Source organism: Myiozetetes cayanensis, unplaced genomic scaffold, assembly GCF_022539395.1.
Source record: "Myiozetetes cayanensis isolate MyiCay16 unplaced genomic scaffold, myiCay2020 scf1, whole genome shotgun sequence".
Classification (NCBI taxonomy): domain Eukaryota; kingdom Metazoa; phylum Chordata; class Aves; order Passeriformes; family Tyrannidae; genus Myiozetetes; species Myiozetetes cayanensis.
The window spans coordinates 13,837,741-13,857,541 of NW_026086604.1; the positions used below are offsets into that span (position 1 = coordinate 13,837,741).

At 36.9% G+C, this 19,801-nt stretch overlaps 1 protein-coding gene across 8 annotated transcripts in view; it reads left to right on the plus strand.

The window, feature by feature from the left end:
• The window catches only part of TRPS1 (transcriptional repressor GATA binding 1), a 215,652-nt gene extending 196,160 nt beyond the window's left edge, over positions 1 to 19,492 (plus strand). For all 8 annotated transcript variants that reach the window (XM_050305510.1, XM_050305531.1, XM_050305552.1 and 5 more), the window contains 2 exons: positions 7,969 to 8,091; positions 13,274 to 19,492. In XM_050305510.1, the coding sequence (XP_050161467.1) occupies positions 7,969 to 8,091; positions 13,274 to 14,335 (1,185 nt within the window). In that variant the 3' untranslated portion in view covers positions 14,336 to 19,492. The remainder of the gene's footprint in view (positions 1 to 7,968; positions 8,092 to 13,273) is intronic.
• The last annotated feature ends 309 nt before the right edge of the window (positions 19,493 to 19,801 follow it).

Sequence of the window (19,801 nt, forward strand, 5' to 3'; positions counted from 1 at the left end):
CAGGCTCCCTCTATCCTGCTTCTGAACACTAATGTGTCTACCTAACCATTTTTTTGTAGGTAATATATTGGACTTCTTTTTTAATCTCATTTTTGAATGCTTCATATACTGTTTTAAAATTGCTTGAGTGTTCAAGCTGATTTAGAAAAGTGGGAAGATGTTTATCCAGCAATTTAGCAATTTTTACAGCAGTACCTAAAAAGGACTGAGAAAACCTGTTGAGATACTAACTCAATAATTCTTGCAAAGATGCTAAGAGATGCTGCTGGCAGCTTTTTACTGTGTTGGGTGAGAAACTGTGAAAAGATAACAGGACACAAGTTTAGGCAGACTTTATTTTAAAGACTTGTGAGCACACCTCAACAAAGGTAATGTATTACCTTGAACCGAGGTGCAGGAGGAAGGGAGAAAAATGGTGCTATATGGAGGGAAAACAAAGACAATCAGGGCTTTCTTCTTGAGCAGCTGCAGCCAGTTCCTCTAATGGAAGTGCAAGAGCAGAAACTGGCAGCACAAGGTATACGTTCGTTTTTACAGATGGCAATGCAGACAAGTTGGTAATTGAGAAGGAAGTGGTGTACGTGAGCTGTTTGACGGGGGACAGCCCATTACAGTACTTTCCTGTGTAATTGACTCGGTGAGTTATTGGAGGCAGGATTTCTATTCCTCTTGAATAGGTTTCAGTTGCTGTAAAGTGACATCATTCTTGTACGGGAAACACAGGTTTCCAGGTTGCTTTTTTCCTTTTTGCTATGGGTGTTAATAAAACCTTAAAAAATAAATGTTTGGGTGGCTTCCGTGGAAGTCTCTGTCATACTGCTGGTAGTCTGTGGCAAAATAGACCAGAAGCAAGCTCATACCCCATAATGTGCTGACTGCTAAGGCACTGGAAGAGATTTAATGATGATCACCTTGTGTAAGTTGAAGGCTTAAGATCATAAAAATACATTATATCTAGTAAAAGGCAATTGAAAGCAACTGCTTTCTAAAAAATCATACTTCATGAAGAATGATTAAATAAGTATTTAGGTCTTTTTAAACCAGACTAATATATAGTTTTACCAGAAAATATTTTTTGGTGTTCATTACAAATGCCTCATATAGTTAATATGTGGTATAAATACAGAAATAATAATACATAATAATATGTATCTGTTTAATCTGTGTGTATGTATTTGGCCCAACAGAAGATCACATACATTTTTAACACATAGTGTTTAAAAATTAACTGCCACTAACTGTGACAAGGAAGTCTAACCAGCAGAAAAAATTTTGTTTCATATCTGCGCCACTGCAGATCTTGAGGGGGAAACTGTGAAATTACCACCCATACCTGTTTGGACTGCAAGAAGATACAGTTTGAACTACATAATTTCCACTGATAAATGCTTGAGTCAATGAAAATTGATAAATCATTGTAAAGTGTATTATGATTATTCAAGTGATCTCATAGTTGCATATGGCCATTAACAGATGATGGGAGTGACGGCAGATTCCTGCCTTTGGACCTCAGGCTCTGGCTCAAGGTGGTCTCCAAAGCCAGGTCCCTTCCAGCACAGTGGCAAAGGTTGGGTCAGCTGTAGCTTGAGGGAGGATGTAAAGGTGAGGAGGTGAAGAGTTCCAGCCAGTGATTTAATGACCTCTTTTCATAGCTGTGTTTTTCTTAATTTAATAATGTATTTTGATAAGGCATTGCTTTACTTTGGCAGAAATCACAACATCCTAAACTAGTATCTTACTAAATCATTCTTACTCAGTAAGACATAAGAAGATTGTAGTTTGCTGCCTTTTTTTTGGGGGTGGAGTTGGGGTTTTTTTGAGTAGTGAATGCCATGTCTCTAAGGTAGCTTTACAAAATACAGGGAAATGCTTCAAATGCTGGGACAAAATCTACTCATCTTCATTTTTGCTGCTGATAAAAAAATAATTGCAGTTTACATGCACATTAAAATATTTACTCTCCCTAAGGGATCAGGGGTAGGGTTCTGAAAGGCTGCGCTAGCAGTAATGTTTAATTTACTGTCTGGGGTTTTTTATCTCTCTAAAACCCCCCTGATTCCTCTCATTAAAAGTTTATAATACAGCATATATCATAAAAAAATGCTGTCACGATACAGCATTAAACATTCCACTAAACTTTTTATATGAATTAAGTCTGTAATTTTGACTTTCCTCTTGGCATTTTTACTTTCTTTCTACTTTGTTTTTCCTAACCTCTCTCTTATGCATCTTTCAAATACAGCTCTTTAGTGCAATTGTTCTTGAAAATGTCTTAGATTAACAGTTTGGATTTGGCACATTAAATTGACTTAAAGAGGCATCTGCTAACTAATAGTTAAGGTTGAAAACAACTTCTATTTTAAAACTCTGCGTTTTGTGTTTCTCTTTTTCTGACAACTTATGCTTTAGGGACAAAAATTTACTGTGTCTGGTCTATTCCTGAAAGCCGTCTAGGTTATAAAGGGAAGAAAACCGGCGATTTTCTTTTAAATTTAGACATAGTTACAGCAAAAGCAACTAAATTTTTTAAATGTGAAACTTTACAGGGACATGGTTGTGTCTGTTTTCATAGCTGAGAGATAAAGCAGTTTTGATTTAACTGATAGAGAGAGGTCTGAGTGCCTCAGCAGCCTAAAGAAATGAGGGCTGAAAGATGCCTTTGCCATCTTAAACAGGAGCAAGTAGCACTTACTCCAACACCCAGATGCTGTCTCTCTATCCATTTTTTAAACTTCAATTAGTCAGAGCCTCACCAAAATTCAAGATAATCAATATTATGTTAAGAGAACAAAGCAGGAATGACCTAGCAGGTGTGAAACAAGAAACTCTTTCATGCTCATGGCAGTGCAAACACAGCAAAGACAGATGCAACCGCGAGTGCATTACACTGTTTTTCTGTGCCCTGTGGTAGCAGCCCAACGATTAAAGGTGTGAGACCAGCTGCTTATAATTGTTCCTCTCCGCAGTAAGTCACCTGGCTCATACTGAACTGAGTGTTCAGGTTTCCTGGAGCTCCCATTTTGGACCTCCCATGTTGCCAGAGAGCATCCAGAGACAGCGTTTTGCCTTTTTTTTTTTCAGTGAGGTTGTGTTGCCCGTCTTCATATCTGGAAATATGTCAGGCATATGCTTATTCTTGGGAAACATTTATGATTTCTCTGCACCTCCTGTTATGGAGCCATGATTACAGTGTGCTCTGTTTCTGGCATGGTAGGGAGGCCAGAGATGGTAAAAAAATCCACTCAGGCTTCATCATATCATAGTTTTGTGATGGGAAAGTGAAAGTAATCAGCACTAAGATAAGTTTTGTTGTGTCCAAAACCAAGAGGGTGATGCAAGAAAAATGCTTGGCCGCTGCTTGTGCAGCTATTTGAGTTTCTAAAAGCATCTTCTGGCAGAAAGTTTGAAAACAGGATGAATTTGGCACTAGCAGAGTGTCAGGCACCGTTGCTTAGTCTACTTAGCTAAAAAGTCACAGTTCCTGAGCAGAGTTTTTGGCTGTGCTTTACAGTATAGATTTCGCTACATGAAGTTCATTTTAAAATACTTTTTGTATAATATGGAGTGTAATAGTTCTTCTACATGGCTACAAAATTTGAAATAATGTAGAGTCAATCTTTTAAAATCTAAAGCATTTTTTATGAAAAAGAAGGGCCTGATCCTGGCAAGATGCCTGAGCGAGTTACTTGTTATGGTGTTCTCTGCTGGTTTATTGTTTAGCAGAAAGCACTCCTAGTAAATGCCAGGTTTCAATGAAGTGTTGGTGACTAGTGAAAATCATTTAAGGAGTTAAAAAAAAAAAGGGCATTCTGGCTAGAAGCTGTATATACCAAGTTTCAGACTTGTTCAATTTGAAATGGTCAAGATATGAAACCATAAAAAATGTGAGTAAATACTCTGCATATCAAGGGTTGTTATGCAATTACATGCTTTCAGCATGGTTCTTACTGAGGGAAAACAGTTAGTAGAGAGCTCTGCAACACATATTCAGTGAATAATTACAAACTTTCATAACTTAATGACATAAAAATAATAATCCACTTGTTGCTTTGCTACTACTAAAATACTAAAATGTGTGCATACTTTTTTTCCCCAGAGCAAAGCCACTCTGACTGTAGATTTGTTAGAAAGTTATCTGAAAAACTGCCCCCGCCCCTCAATTTTGGCCATTCTCCAAATTATAAACAGCTGAACTGATTTAAATAAAGTTTTCAGTACCAAAAAAGAAAAAAGAAAAGGAAAAAAAAAAAAAAGAAAAAGAAAAAAAAGAAAGGTACATCTGGGCTGACAAAAAACGTGTGCCAAGTTTCAGCCTAATGTGATTTGAGACAACTGCAATATTAAATGCCCAGACCTCAGAACTGGAATGGAAATAGAGACAGGCTCTTTGCTGCACTGGCCTCTTCAGGATCTGGGATTGTAATGTAGTGGCTATAAGGCACCAGATGATTAGAGCTTGACTTAGTAGATACATATTTTAGTTATGGCTAAAATATGTATCTACTATTTGGCTTTTTCTACCAGGGATGTAAAGGAAATTTTCAGCTAACTGCAGCTAGTGCTAGGGCACTGATCACAGACTGAACATTTTTTCTGTGGCTCAAACCCTCCCATGACTTAATGTTATCAGGCTGATTTAAGAAACTAACTGTGGTAAGTAAGCTCACATTAGCAAAAGAGCAAAAGCTTCCCTAACATATTTCTTGAATATGCTGGCTAGGGTAGTGCTTAGCAGAGCACTTGAGTGCATGGCTGCATTTTATGGGGGCTGTGGGCCATAGCTGTTGCGCAGGCTTTGCTGAATTTCAGTTCAAGTGCCTGTTTCTTTGCGAGACTACTCAGAAAAGCAGCAATATTGGCCAGTATTATTGACTAGTACAAAAGCTGAGTATGCAAAGCCAGACTCATGCAGAAGTAGCATCACTAACAGTAGAATTATAACTGCTGATTAACATCTAGCAACAAAAATTTGTTTAAGATAAGAGGATTACAGGCATTGTAAGCTTTTAAAAAAGCCCTCCATTTTTTCTTGCAGACATCATCAAAATTTCTGAGGTGTATTTTTGACAAGCAGGTCCATTCTGTGGTTAGTGGCTTCTAGGAGTCAAGAATATTCAACCCAATTCTGCCACAGTCCTGTTTCATGACAGGAAATACATTGTAAAGTCGTATGTCCCCACTATAACCAAAATGCTCAACAAAGTACAAGCGTTTTTTTTCCAGACATAATTTGATTTTTCATTTATTAGTATATGTAAGCTATGTTGAAACACTTTGGTATTGAAATAATCAATGTCGATTGTCCTATAAGGTCCTTAAATAATATGGAAAAAAGAGACGGTAAAAAAAGATAAAATGCAGTACTTAGAACAGCACAAAAGTCAAATTTACGTACTTTGTGTTAAATTTAGAGAAGGATGTTTAGCTGGACTACTGTGACATTTTAAATAGATAAATAGTTTTTAAGTAATTAATAAGCAGAACTATAGGATTTTGATACATATAGCTACTACTATGTATTTTGTAGATTGTTGTCAGCTATAGTCATTGTAATATTTCATTGCAACTAATGTCCATTTTGAATCAGATCTTTCTTAAAAAAAAAAAAAAAAGAGAAAAAATTAGTTGCTTTTGATGTTTTAAAGGCATACTAATGCCATAGCATTCAATGAAGATTTCAGTGTAATTATACCTTCTGTCCCTATTCAGGTATATAGAAATGCAGCATATAAACTAGTCCACTCTCTCCATGTTTTAATAGTCTTTCATTATTTTGTAGAGGGTATTTCCCAATTTCAAGGAACGCAAACAGAAATAAAAGGGTGGAAAGACTGACTCAGATTAAGACTTGGTTAATACACCAAACCAAGAAACCATAGGCCAGCAGACAAGAAGTAGGAATGGAAAGGAACAGTTCTGCAGTTATAGCTGAATTCTGGCCATATACAGTCATTTCCGCTTGGAAACTTCTCACCCTCCAAGTGGACCAAGTTGGGATTAGTCTAGTGAGCTTTTATTGTACTCTTATGGAAAATATTTCAGCAGCCAGGTGAAGCTGGGCAAGGATATCCAGCCACAAAAAGAATTGGGACTTTCAGTGTACTTGTAGACGAGTGCACCTTTCCACGACAAGTTGCATCTCATATGCACAACTAGTTAAATATTTGCTGAAGGACATCAACTGCCATTTAGTTCTTCCCTTTGCCAAATTGAGAAAAATGTCATATATTACTGCTTCTGATTTAAGAGACAAAGTAGGGGATGATGTAAGGGGGCGAGAGAGAGATTATCTTGATGACAATCTTGATTTTATTGTATCACTTTAAAGTAGCACAACCTGCTGTACAAATGAAATTGTGTTCTTGGTTTAAAAGGGCAATTGTTAGCCTGACTTTGTGCTCACTAAAAACATTTCCCCAATCTTGTTAAATTATTGCACTCATTTCAGATTTTATGGCTGTGCAGCTTACCAGCCTTCGTTTCTTTACGTTTCATTCATTTTCCTTGTATTGATGATTAATGGAGGATGTCGAATGTTAGAGTGAGCAGGCATCAGCAAATGCAAGATCATAATTAGTTTAGCTGACGAGGGCCTCTGATAGCACTTGCATCTGGATGGAAAAATTACCCTATAGGGAACTGGCTGCTCACCAGGTCTTTTTAGTGATACATTGTGAAACACCCGATGAATCAAATGCCCTTTCAATGCCAAGAAAGTGTTCCAGTCTTGAAGCCAAAATTATGTCTGCAGAAAGCTTTCCATTTGAAACGTATCAGAGTACAATTATAACCATTGTATTTTTTTGGCATGAGCACCAGTCTTCTACAGTATAAACTAAAGTTAAATAAATTACTTAAATTTTATGAAACTCTGAAATTTTTACTTATAGTGTTAGTAATTTTTAATTTATAATAAAATTATTTTTCACCCGGACTGGTTTTTCCTGTACTTACTCATTCTTATCTTAGATGCTGAAGGTTTCATATGGATTTTCTTCCTTTGCAAAAAGGGAACAGAGTTGAAATTCAGATTTTCTTTTCAGCAGAAGAATTCAATTTCCTGCTTATTAATATTTGTGCCTGCAAACACAGCCTGACTTTTGTTTAAATGAGAAGTTTAATGAAATCATTATTGCATAGAAAAAATTTAACGAGCAATACTCATAAACGTGTCTACTTTTAAATATTCCTGGATCATTATGAAAGCTGATGAATGCGCAGCTCAGTCTGGTTAAAAATCAATTTGTATTTAGGAAAGTTGTGCTGTACCCTTCTTTGCCTGACTAAAATAAAATAAATAAATCTATCTGTTGACAAGACAGTGTTTTTTTGGGTTTTGAATGAAGCTCAGAAGCTCATTAAAGAATACTGTACTTTGATTTGTTCATAGTGGGCTAAGAGAACTATATGGTATCTTATACTGATTTCAGAAGTAAGTGGGAAAGAGTGGAACTGAATATCATGTATTAAATTAATAATGTATAATCTCTGTTAAAGGAATTAGTATGACACAGGTACAGACTGTAATTAATTAATTGAAGTGGTGGTGTTTCAGAATTCTTGCTACCAATCAGACTTTTAAATCAAGCAAGCTAAAAAAGAAATAATCTGTTGTGAAACCAGGAGTTTACAGAATGTTCTGTCAGCTTCCAAAGGGTTTTTTCAGAATTTGCTGTTTAGAAACCATCATTAAATGCACAAAACCTGAAGTTCAAAAAGTTAAAGCTGTTATTCTGAAAAGGCTTTGGTGTTTCACACACCTCATCCATCACTCTAGGGTTAATTATAATGAAAATCAGTGGTGCCTATTAAGCACAATTGAACCTGACCTCATTATGGGCAGTGTGGTTTTATACTGTCATTGTTGCCAGTCTAGAGACAAAACTCCTGTGTTGATTTGTCCTAACTCCGCAGCTCATGTGACTCACCTCTGACCTGGTTTTTTTCCCTTTTTCTTCCCTATTTCAGAGACGTAGAGGCTCGGGTGTTTTTTGTGCCAATTGCCTGACCACAAAGACCTCTCTCTGGAGAAAGAATGCAAATGGTGGATATGTATGCAACGCGTGTGGCCTCTACCAGAAGCTTCACTCGGTAGGAAGAACTTACCGGTTTGTTCAGTAGAAAAAAGGGTTATGCAGCTAAGCTGGGCAGCTGTGGTCTTGTCTGGTTGTGTGATTAGTACCACTCCCTGGCCTGCAGTTAATTTCCTAACAGGGTTTTGCAGAATGGTCACTTTGGGATCAGATGTGATTCATTATGAAACAGGCTGGGATGCTGTGGGTAGATGTGTTTGAGATCACCAGTGATGCATTTAATTATCTTGATACAAAATAAGGGGAAAAATATTTCTTTTCTGGGACATCCATTTAAAGTCATATAATATGTTGTGATGAAAGCTCTCTAGATTCTAGAGTTCTCATGTTCATAATAAAAACCAAAATTCTTAAAGTTAGACATCTAGGTCCACATCAAAAATATCTCTTGATATGGGTTTTGTGTTCTTTCACATATCTTACCCCCTTTAATATTGAGAGTAAATTTCCTGGAGATATGGGGTGGAGGATTTTTGTTTTCTTTTTCTACAGTTGTCTGATGGAGCATGCTGAAGGAAACTATTCACTTGATGGCACTCATCACTTGGTGAGGGAAAGATTCACCATCCCTCAGGATCAGGCAGGGAATAAGTAATAATCATGATCTGTCTATATTGCTTTTCATCTTATTGACACTTGACTTGATCCTGAAAGATGTTGAATGGTCTGGTCCAGGTCCAGGAAAGCCATGCTTAAGTGTTTCCTTGGATAGGTGCCAAAATGCTTGGAATCTTTTAGGTTAAGACCCACTAGTTAAATATTATCCCCACTGTCTTTAATAGAAGCACATGGGGGAGTCAGGTGACCAAGACTTGACTCTAATTAATTAATTTTTACAACATTCCCATGAAATTAAAAAGTGTTACTATTTTTCAGAAATAGAAACCGAGGCAGCCTTTGAGAGTTTGCCAAGGCAACACAGCAGTTCAGGCTTAGAGCCTAAATCAGAAATCTATGTGGTGGCTGAGAGTGCACATTTTTTAAAACTTTTTTCAGAAATTAAATTTGCGGCTTAAGCTTCTAAATGGTCTTGTGTACAGCTCATACAATAATCCTGTTTACTCAAGAGCCTGTCGAATCAGCCTACTTAATAAAACAGAAAAATACTCCAATTTTCAAATGTAGCATGACCATTTGAAAGGTTAACTGTTCACCGTGTGCTGTCATTCTGAGGTCAGTAACTTTTAAACTCCAGGACAGCCCAGTCAGTCAAAAAACATCGAAACAGGAGGAGATGGACTAATGCACAGTCTCTGGCCAGAATCTTGGCTGCGTCTTACTGCAAGTGTCATCTTCCTGGAGACCTCTCAAAGTTCTGGATATAATATCTAATTTAAGGAAATTGGATCAGTGGTGAGCATCCACAAAGATTTTAAGAAGTACAGTTTTGCTTTTCAATTTTTTTTTTTAATTTGACGTTTGAGTCTGTTATTTGTAGAACTTCCATTTACAGCCTCCATTTTCCTTTTTTTTTTTTTTAATATACTTTTCTGAAATATACTGTTGGACCTTACCATGATTATTAGCATAATTTATTGAATAGATAAAAGCTACAAGAATCAGTTTGATATTCAAACATATAGCTCGGATCATTCTTATGAACCAGTAAGGACAAACCAGCATGCTTCCATCATAATTAGGAATACAATGTCAAAGTTTGTTTTATGCATATTGAAAGCAAGAAGCTGACACTGTCTCTTAGCTCAACTGTTTAAGCACAGCAATAAACTGTCATTCAGTGGACATTTGACATTAATATCTTCAACTGAACTTTGACCAAACAATTGCAAAAAATTTAATTAAGCCTTACTCTGTTGCGGTATGATAGCAACTCCATTGTTAGTAGGAGTCTGAAATAATCAAACAAATCTCTCCTTTGGGACACCTTTTGAGAGTCCATGCAAAGGGACACTCCTTAGGCTGACACTAGAGAGATGAAAGTTTCTTTTATCTGTCTGCCTGTTGTTCATGAAAAATTGCAGAAGTATTTGTCATATATGTTTCTGAATTAAGGGGCCTAGGATGATACAGTTATCAGGTAAATGTCCAAAACTATAAAAATTCAAGGGAATACAATTCCCTTCTAAAAGACACCTTGTTCAACTAAATTATGCTGCACTGCTGAGCAAAATTCACCTGTAGCAACTTTACACATTTCTTAGCTCCCTTTTGTTTGGATTATTACTATCTAGAACTACTATCCTCATTAACTCAAGCCTAAGGTCCCTTTTTTCCTTGTATTTAATAAGAAGAAAAATCTATGGTCTGTCAGATACTACTAGGTTGTAGTGATTGACAAATGTTAACATGGTAGTGATTTCTGCTTTCAGTCACATTTCTATTTCTGTGATTCCCCTGAATAACTTTTCAGTATGTTTTCAAAAATGGTCCATCTATCTAGGGGTAATTTACATTAATCTTCCCATATTTTTCACATTTCTCTCCTTTAATCCAAACAATTGTGTTAAGAAGTGTGTAATAATAATCCAAGAGTCTATTATTAAAATAGTGAAAAAAACACAGCTCACTGTAAATATATACACAGTATTCACATTTGGTTTCTCCCCAGATAAGGTTGACCATTATCATTGTGATGCTGTTCCCTATTTTTATAATATTTTTATAATAGCTCTAACTTGGTCATGGAATGCTAGATTTTGTTCCATAGTGATTCCTTGGCCACATCCTTGGACTGCTTCAATGTCTAGTGGAGAGGTCACTCCAATTTCCCTTAGCATCTAGGAAGCCTAATCACAGTAATTTAATGAACTCTTTTGTTGTATTTTGAGATTTTTTAAAAAAATTTTTTTAAATTTACTCATGTATTTGGAGTAGGGTGATTGCTAGTTGATTTGGAGATGGCAAAAAATATTTGTGATCATCCTCAATATATTATGTACAACATAAAATTAAGGATCTGATGTAGACCATTTTAAAAATAAAGTTTTGTCAATGTTTCCACTATATTCTAAATGTATTCTAAATGTAATGCCCCACTGAAAAACAAGAAGTGAGCTTAAACTTTCCTATCTGCCTTCGTTGCAACCAAATACAGAATAGTTCTATCTGCACCTTACTACTATGAATAAGGAAAATTAATAACTTTCACCCCTTAATAGTCCATTTGAATCACATAAGGACTAGTTGAATCAGATCAGTACAGTCATTTGCATGCTGAAGAATTTGAAAGCTGGACCTACAGACTTTAACTCATGGCATGTAACTCTGAAGAGCCAGAGCTGCAAATAATTGTGTGAGGGTCCCTAATCAAATGTAGGAAGATGTTTCTTTTAACTACTTTGATAATCAGACTTCACACCTGCGGCATGAAGAGTAAGGCTAAAAATATTTCCAAAATACTGAAGGATTGTATGGAGGCCTTATAAAAATGGTCTGTAGTGTAAAAATAAAAACTTAATAAGAGTAACAACAATATTGTAATATATCGCACAGCATCTCAGTATGACTGTGTTACAATTGTCATAAAAAGCCAAGGAAATTACGCTGAGGTTGTAATAAAGAGTATATGCCTATACATATTGATTGGCTATTGATTCTACAAACTATAATTTTATCTGAATTGAATTTACATTAAAAATATTCTAACTTCTTCTAACATCATTTTATCTCAGCTTTTATCTGTGTGAGCAGGCTGGTTGAGGTGCTGTTTTTCCGTCTAGTTTAAATTTCTCTTATTAAAAATCTAAATAAAAGTGTGTATTACTTCTGATTCAGTGTTTTAACAGAAAGTAAAGCCTTAAAAAATAGATCCCCAATTGCAGGGAAATAAATAGGTGAAAGAGGAAAGGAACATGGCAAGTCAAGAAAGAAACTAGATCTCCAGAAATAATAGAGTGAGTGATCTTCCAGCTCTGGATGTTTTTATACTAATTTGAAGTTATGAATATATAAAAATTTAGTTACATTCAAGGCACAAATTACTTTGAATGTTGACTGTAAGCCAAAATTAAATCTGCTTTTAAAAACAATTTTAAAATTTTTAAAGAAGCATAAAAGTGGAATACAGTGAGAGGCACCTTTCTGACCTCCAACAAAAATAGGATTATATGTGCTTTTGAATAAGACAAATGTCAACTGCTAGCACACCAAACTGAATGTCTTATGGGTAGTTTTTGTTACTCTAACGTCTGCCCAGTGGAGCAACACATACTGGCAGTACAGAACCATTTTTTACTCATATACCATTGTTTTCCTTTTAAAGTGGCCTTTCCTTGTCCTTCCTTGTACTGTTTTTTGTTCTTCACACAAAAGTATTTTCAATTCTTTTCTAAAGAAGCCACCTAACCTAAGCTGCTGTGGGGTAGTAGCATATGGAAACAGAAGTCCTCACTCAGTTCTTGCCTCTGCCTCTTTCGAGATGCTTATTTCTTTACAGATCCCTTTTTCCCTACCTTCAGGGAATGTCTGCTTTCCCTCATGGCTTAGTAGCACAACATCAGTAACACTTAGAAAGAAATACAGTAGGGATGAAGGAGGTGGAGTTGGTGCCAAAGTACAGGTAGACCTTTTGGTGCATAGGAGAAGTTTTCCTGGGCTTTCTTCTCCATCTTTCTTAGCCCCTTTCCAGCCACCATCATCCCACTCACCACCACAATGGACCTGCAGCCATTTGCTAGGTGACAGCAATGGTGGTCAGCAAGCCCTGTGTTTGCTTGCATTTTCTATCCATGTCAAAGCAGAGTGAGTATTAAGGTAAGTGTTGCCCAGTTCTTGTGTCAGTGGGATCTGTGCAAACCTCTCCAATACCAGCTTTGGTGGCATGGTGAACTGAATAAACAGTAGTGCACAGGGCCTTGCATCTCCCACCTCATGCCCAGCTCTCAGCAACCACTTTCAACAAATCTCTCCCAGAATTTTTTAGGAATAAGAGGTAATAAATGCTTTGACAACTTGGATACTTCTTGCCTTTATTAAGTAAACAGGCATAGTATGTCTATGACAGTTGACTTCTAGGTTGATAAAACAAGCCATTTCCTAGTTTACTTTCAGCATGAGGGATCATGGACCAGCATTTGGCTTGAAATTTGGTCATTCCCTTGAGGCTCTTGTAATATAGCTCTTCAGAAAAGAAAAGATAAATTTGCATGAGCGTGATATTGCAGATTTGTTTAATGTGTCTCTCTTTTTCCTTTTGTTCATTATGTGTGTGTTCCATGCAGACTCCCAGGCCTTTAAACATCATTAAACAGAACAATGGTGAGCAGATCATTAGAAGAAGAACAAGAAAGCGCCTTAACCCAGAGGCACTTCAAGCTGAGCAGCTAAACAAACAGCAGAGGGGTAGCAGTGAGGAGCAAGTCAATGGAAGCCCCTTAGAGAGGAGGTCAGAGGATCATTTACCTGAAGGTCATCAGAGAGAAATTCAGCTTCCCAGCCTCAGTAAATATGAGGCCCCAGGTTCATTGACTAAAAGCCATTCTGCTCAGCAGCCAATATTGGTCAGCCAAACTCTGGATATTCACAAAAGGATGCAACCTTTGCACATTCAGATAAAAAGTCCTCAGGAAAGTACTGGAGACCCAGGAAACAGTTCATCGATATCAGAAGGGAAAGGAAGCTCAGAGAGAGGCAGCCCAATAGAAAAATACATGAGACCTGCGAAACACCCAAACTATTCACCACCTGGAAGCCCTATTGAAAAATACCAGTACCCACTTTTTGGACTTCCGTTTGTACACAATGACTTTCAGAGTGAAGCTGACTGGCTGAGATTCTGGAGTAAATATAAGCTGTCTGTTCCTGGGAATCCACACTACTTGAGTCATGTGCCTGGCCTACCAAATCCTTGCCAAAACTATGTGCCTTATCCCACCTTTAATCTGCCTCCTCATTTTTCAGCTGTCGGATCAGACAATGACATTCCTCTAGATTTGGCGATAAAGCATTCCAGACCTGGGCCAACTGCAAATGGTGCCTCCAAGGAAAAGAGTAAGGCACCACCAAATGTAAAAAATGAAGGTCCCTTGAATGTAGTAAAAACAGAGAAAGTTGATAGAAGTACTCAAGATGAACTTTCTACCAAGTGTGTGCACTGTGGCATTGTCTTTCTGGATGAAGTGATGTATGCTTTGCATATGAGTTGCCATGGTGACAGTGGACCTTTCCAGTGCAGCATATGCCAGCATCTTTGCACGGACAAGTATGACTTCACAACTCACATCCAGAGGGGCCTACACAGGAACAATGCACAAGCTGAAAAGAATGGAAAACCTAAAGAGTAAACCTTAGCACTTAGCACAATTAAACAGAAATAGGTTTCCTTGATGGGAATTCAATAGCTTGTAATGTCTTGTGAAGACCTATAAAGCACTTCATATAGAGAGCATGCCTTATCCAATATTAAATCCCTTGTTATTTTCTTTTTTTTTCATTTTCTTCTTTATTTTTTCCTTTTTTTTATCCTTTTTTTTTTTTTTCCTTTTTATTGAGTGGGTTACCAAGAAAAAAGAACAGTTGGATGGTGGCCAGAAGGGGAGGAAGATAATCCTATGGGACACGGCCCACCAAAGCTAGCCAGAATGCAGTGAATCATGGCGAATAATCTTGAGGAAATTTTACCGGACAATTAATTGCTGTTGTGTAAGAGACATAACTGGCAAGAGTGCAAAGATGTGTATATGTATATACTGCTGCAGGGGTATAGTGAACATATGCACATTGTATATAAGAACTAGACATGTTAAATATACAGATGTTAAAAGGTCATTTTCTTTAATTTGGGCAAATTTCTGCCCTACAACATGCCTTAGGGTCACCTTGTCCTCAGAGCTTTGGCAGCAATGTCATCTACGTGTTTCTCAGACTCAGCTGATTTTTAGCTACCATTTTATCACTACATTCTTTCTGGCACACTTTAGTCTAGAAAAAACATTTTGTGCAAGTGAAGTCTCTAATACAGTAGCCACACTCCGGGTTTAATTTGCATAGAACAAGGTAACCTGCTGTATTTTATTTTAATATATTTTTAATATATTACATTTTTAAACCTTAAAGTCTAAGGTTACTTCTCCACAGGCTTAACATTGCTATACATACCAGTCAATCCCTTCAGTAGACTTATACCAGCTTTTGCTAAGTAGCATTAAATGTCTTCATAGTACTTTTTAATACTTAAAGCTTTTTAAAAACTATCCATGAAGGGAAAGCTCCTCAGCATAACTGCTCAGGGAAATAGGGCTAAATAACTAAATATTAAATAATTGGTTAAAGGTGCTGTTAGACGAGCCTCCATGCTTGCTACAAGGGTGTACAAGAACTGACTTTAATCATTTTCATTATAGTGTCCCAACCAGTAGTTTATTATTTTGCCACAGGGATGTAGAAGATATTACAAGCTACTGGATGCACTGTCAGATTAACTTATTTCATTAAAGAAGTTGGGAGAACAAATAGAAAAAAACCTTATTTTTCTAGTAAATATTAATGTATTACATTTCAAATAATGGTGCCTGACATATTGAATAATTATTTTCTACAGTGTACGTATGCAACAAAGATATTCCATCATGCATTAGAGTCAGTTCTGGCTCTGCCTCGCTGTTTACATTTGCAAATGTAGCAAACAAGGTAATGAAGCAACTATTTCTATTGCAGTAGGTATCTTTTTTTCTGTGTGTGTGCATTAAAGTTGTAAACGATAACATGAATGAAATTTGTTGATATTAATGGTATGAAAAAACAAGAAGGAAATGAAAATATTTTTATGCCTACTTAGGAAAAAAAGGGTAGCACTATTCATTCCAAGTACTTTTGTATTCTTAAGCTCTTAACTCACATTGTTATGCTTAAAATGATAAACATATATCCTCTTTTTATTGCTTTGTCTGTGTTTCAGAAGAAACATTTCAGAAATTATTTTGATAAGTGCTGTTTGACGATGCAGCACTGATATTTTATTGCATTCTGTAGTAGCATTGCACTCCATTTTTACAATATTACGCAGTTGCTTTTTGTTTTGTTTGGGTTTGTTTCTTTTTCGCAGTGCAGGGTCTTAGTTCCTTATGGTTGGATGGCAGGTGTAGCTCAACTGGTTCATGAATGTTGCAGCGAATGAAGTTTAAAGTGTCTTTCTGATATTATGTTGTCTTTTATTTCTCCATTCATGCATTTTATTTTTTAAAATGTTCTATAAAAATATCTCTGGACTAAGTCCTCACTTGAGATTATATGTAAAGGGTCCTATTCTGATCTCACTTACATGCCGCCTTTCTCAGATTTTCATGTAATTGAAACTAAAGCATCATAAAAACAAAAAAAAAGTTCTTGTATTTAACTTACCTGAATCTCACCACTCTCCCTTCTAGAATTTGGTGCACTTATAAGATACTTAACCAGATTAAACAGGGAGGTGGAAGATGAAAGGAGAGGTGATAGGAAATGTCTTATAGGGGTTGGCAAAAGGAAAACCAGGGGGGAACTGGCCTAAATATTCAGCACTTTGATAGTCTTTTGAGAAATAATGTGCCTAAAGCAGCCGCCAACAAACATCACAAGCATGAGAAGCACTTACACAGTTGATCACCAAAGGTCTTGCTGACCTTGGCAGTATTTAGGTGTTATATTTTCACAGAGCTGAAACATTATTGCACAGTTTCTCTGATTTGTTAGGCACAGACAGGCTGTTGTTCAGCATTAGGCTGCATTCCTTCCTGCTCCACCCATTGCTTCTTTCTGGTGAGCAGCATATGGAAAGTCCCACTCAATCTGTTTACGGTTGAGTTCTGTAACCCTTCAATAGTATTCTAGGTTAGCAAAGGATATTGGGCCACATTCTTCTTCTTCTATTTTTTAGATGAATCTCCAGCTTGATACCAGTGCCAGACGAAGTCTGGTTATGTTTTTACTATTGTTCTCCAGTAATAAGTTCTGACTTGGTTTTTGTGGATTTATTTTTGTTGGGTATTTTTTGTTTCTGTTTTTTTTCCTTGGGGACTGAAATAGATTGCCCTCGTTTTGTTACGTCAGGGTCCAGTGTGTGTCCTTTTCAGCTTTTCCAAGATGTTAGACTCACTAAGCAGTGACTTTTTATTGGCTTCAGAGGTAGCTGCCTGCCAGTTTTCAGTTGTTACTGGTTTGATTTACTTCATCTAAGACCTACCAGTTCCTCTGGCTTCTTTATTGATAGAAACTGCATCTTCATGGCAAAGTATTTTATGGGGACGTGCACTGAAAGACTTGAGCACTACCCTGTACTTCATAACACTTCTTGCTAAACTCAGAAGCAGAGGCCAATAATGGGAAATACACATATCAGGGTTTGGGGTTGAGGAGAAATGAAATCTTATGAGTGCAAAGAACAAGACAGGTTTTTGAATGTTATTATTGCATACCTAGATGATGCAAATAAAATTTGAAAAAAGTTCATTGTTCTTGCCATGACATATTGAGATGTTCTAAGATTTCTGCTTTGTAAGAAATGGGATTTTGCCATAGCCTGTTCTCTTTGATTGGGGTGGGGGGAGCACAGTTTTGTTTCTTAACAAAGGAGAGGTGACTCCATTGCTCTTCCAGACCCCCTCACAATGGATACTAATAAAAAGATATATAAATCCTGACATTGGAAACAAATAATCTTGTTTAATAATTTTCAGATTGAAACGAATGTTAGCACACAGAAATAATTGCTGCACCCACTGCATTTCCTTCAGTTTACAGCACTAAAATTTGAACTTTCAAAGAATCAGTCTTTGTTCTCAATTTGTCAGTGTCTTCAAGCTGATGTACTTCTCTTACTAAGGAATGGTAGTTTAAGATCTTAAAACATATCTCAAATTGGACCACAAAATAGGTGATGTTTCAAAACTAGAGGATTTGTGGTGCCTGTCACAAATCAGACTGCAGAACAGGCACAATGTTTCCATTAATCCTCTCTGTAGATGGAACCATCATGCAGCATCTTCTGCAAACCGGACTGTCTCTAAGCTATCATTTCATGGCTGCTGCCCCCTCAATTAATGCTGAGGGGGGCTGAATATTTTGCAGAGCACAATTTGTGTTCAGGTGCTAAACTATCCAAAAGAAGTTTTGCAGCTAATTGCCACCGATTAAACTCCTCCCTGAATTTATGGACCTTCCAGAAAGGAGGAGGGACACTGGATACTCATATTTTGGTTTTGCCTATAAAAGGTACTGTTGCACATTGTGACAGTTTTAAAGAGAGAGAAAATAGAGACATCTCAAAAGGTTGAGGCACGCTGTGAGCTAGAGATTATTTTTGCAGTTAGAGGGGCAGCAGGACAAGTGACTGATGCTAATGCCATACAGTGCTGAAACAGTGGTTGTGCAATGGGAAAAATTGATTTGGCAACCGTGGGACAGACTTTTAGGTCCATCCTTGTTGTTTTGTTGTCATAACTACTTGCTTTATGTGCTAAGGTTGTTGTCCACCATCTGCTTTTTACCCAGAATGTCTAAATATATTCTCATTTATGCTCCTGTATTGATTTTTCTTGGCTGACTTAACATGCTAATTCCTAATACTGGTCAGGAAAAGCCAAGGAGATTAGAAGTTCGCTTCTGTGCAGCCAGAAGGGTAGATATATTTCCTTCTGCTTCTGTGGAGATGGTTATGCTTGGCAAAGAACAGCGAGCAATTTGTCAACGTATCCCAAATGTGATAGATAAAGTTCTCCAAAGTTAAGATGGACCAAGTAAAATTAAGTTATTTTATCACCTCAGAATAGGATTCCTCTGTACCCTCTTCCTCATAATTTCATTTAATTCAGCCAGCTCTGGAATGCTGGCAGTTGGTGAAGTGCTATCTATATAGTAATCACATACACCCCAATTTACCTCTTTCAAGAGGATAAAAGACAGTAATTTAGTAGCCACCCAATACATAAATACCAGTTTCATTTGATTTTTTGGTACACTTAGCAAAGTAAAATTCCTTTACTAGCAAAGCAAAATTACACTTAGTAAAGTAAAAACACTGTAACAGCTACACAGTTTTCCATTCCTATCATTTTGGCCTCTGAGCTCAGTGTAGGAGAACAGGAGAAAAGGAAACATCTCAAAATGCCATTGTAAATTTAGCTTATAGAAAATTCACCAGCAGGAAAAGGAAAAAAAAAAAAAAAAAAAAAAGGACTTCATAAAGAATGACTTCATGTTGCTAAAAACCATCATTAAACTTGTAGCCCTGATTTGACTCTAGAATGCTGGCTCTTAATGTTTTGTCCTTACAACACATGGATGTGTTTTTTGTTTTGTTTTGTTTTGGGTTTTTTGTTTTGTTTTGTTTTTTGAGTTTCATAGTGCATGTTCATTTCTACTCACAAACATGTTCTTGGTGTATTTCTTATGCAAACAATCTTCAGGCAGCAAAGATGTCTGTTACATCTAAACTTGAATAATAAAGTTTTACCACCAGTTATAAATCAGATTCATGTCGTTTCTGGGGACAATGTAATGTCATAGTGTCACTACACCATAGTGGGGTTGGGGAGGAAAACAATCTGGAGCTGAGCTGCTCTGGGAGCACGACAGGGCCTGACAGCATCTCTGAGTAATGGCTGGTGATTATGGCTGAAAGGCAGAGACAGCATTGCTCAAATGGGAAAGGCATGAAAAGAGAGGAGCTCCTTCAAAAACACATTAGCCCTGTCAGAGTCCTTCTACACTAAGGGCTCTAGATGTGATCCAAATCTCATTCTACTTAATGACAGGATTTAGAGTAAAAGTCTATT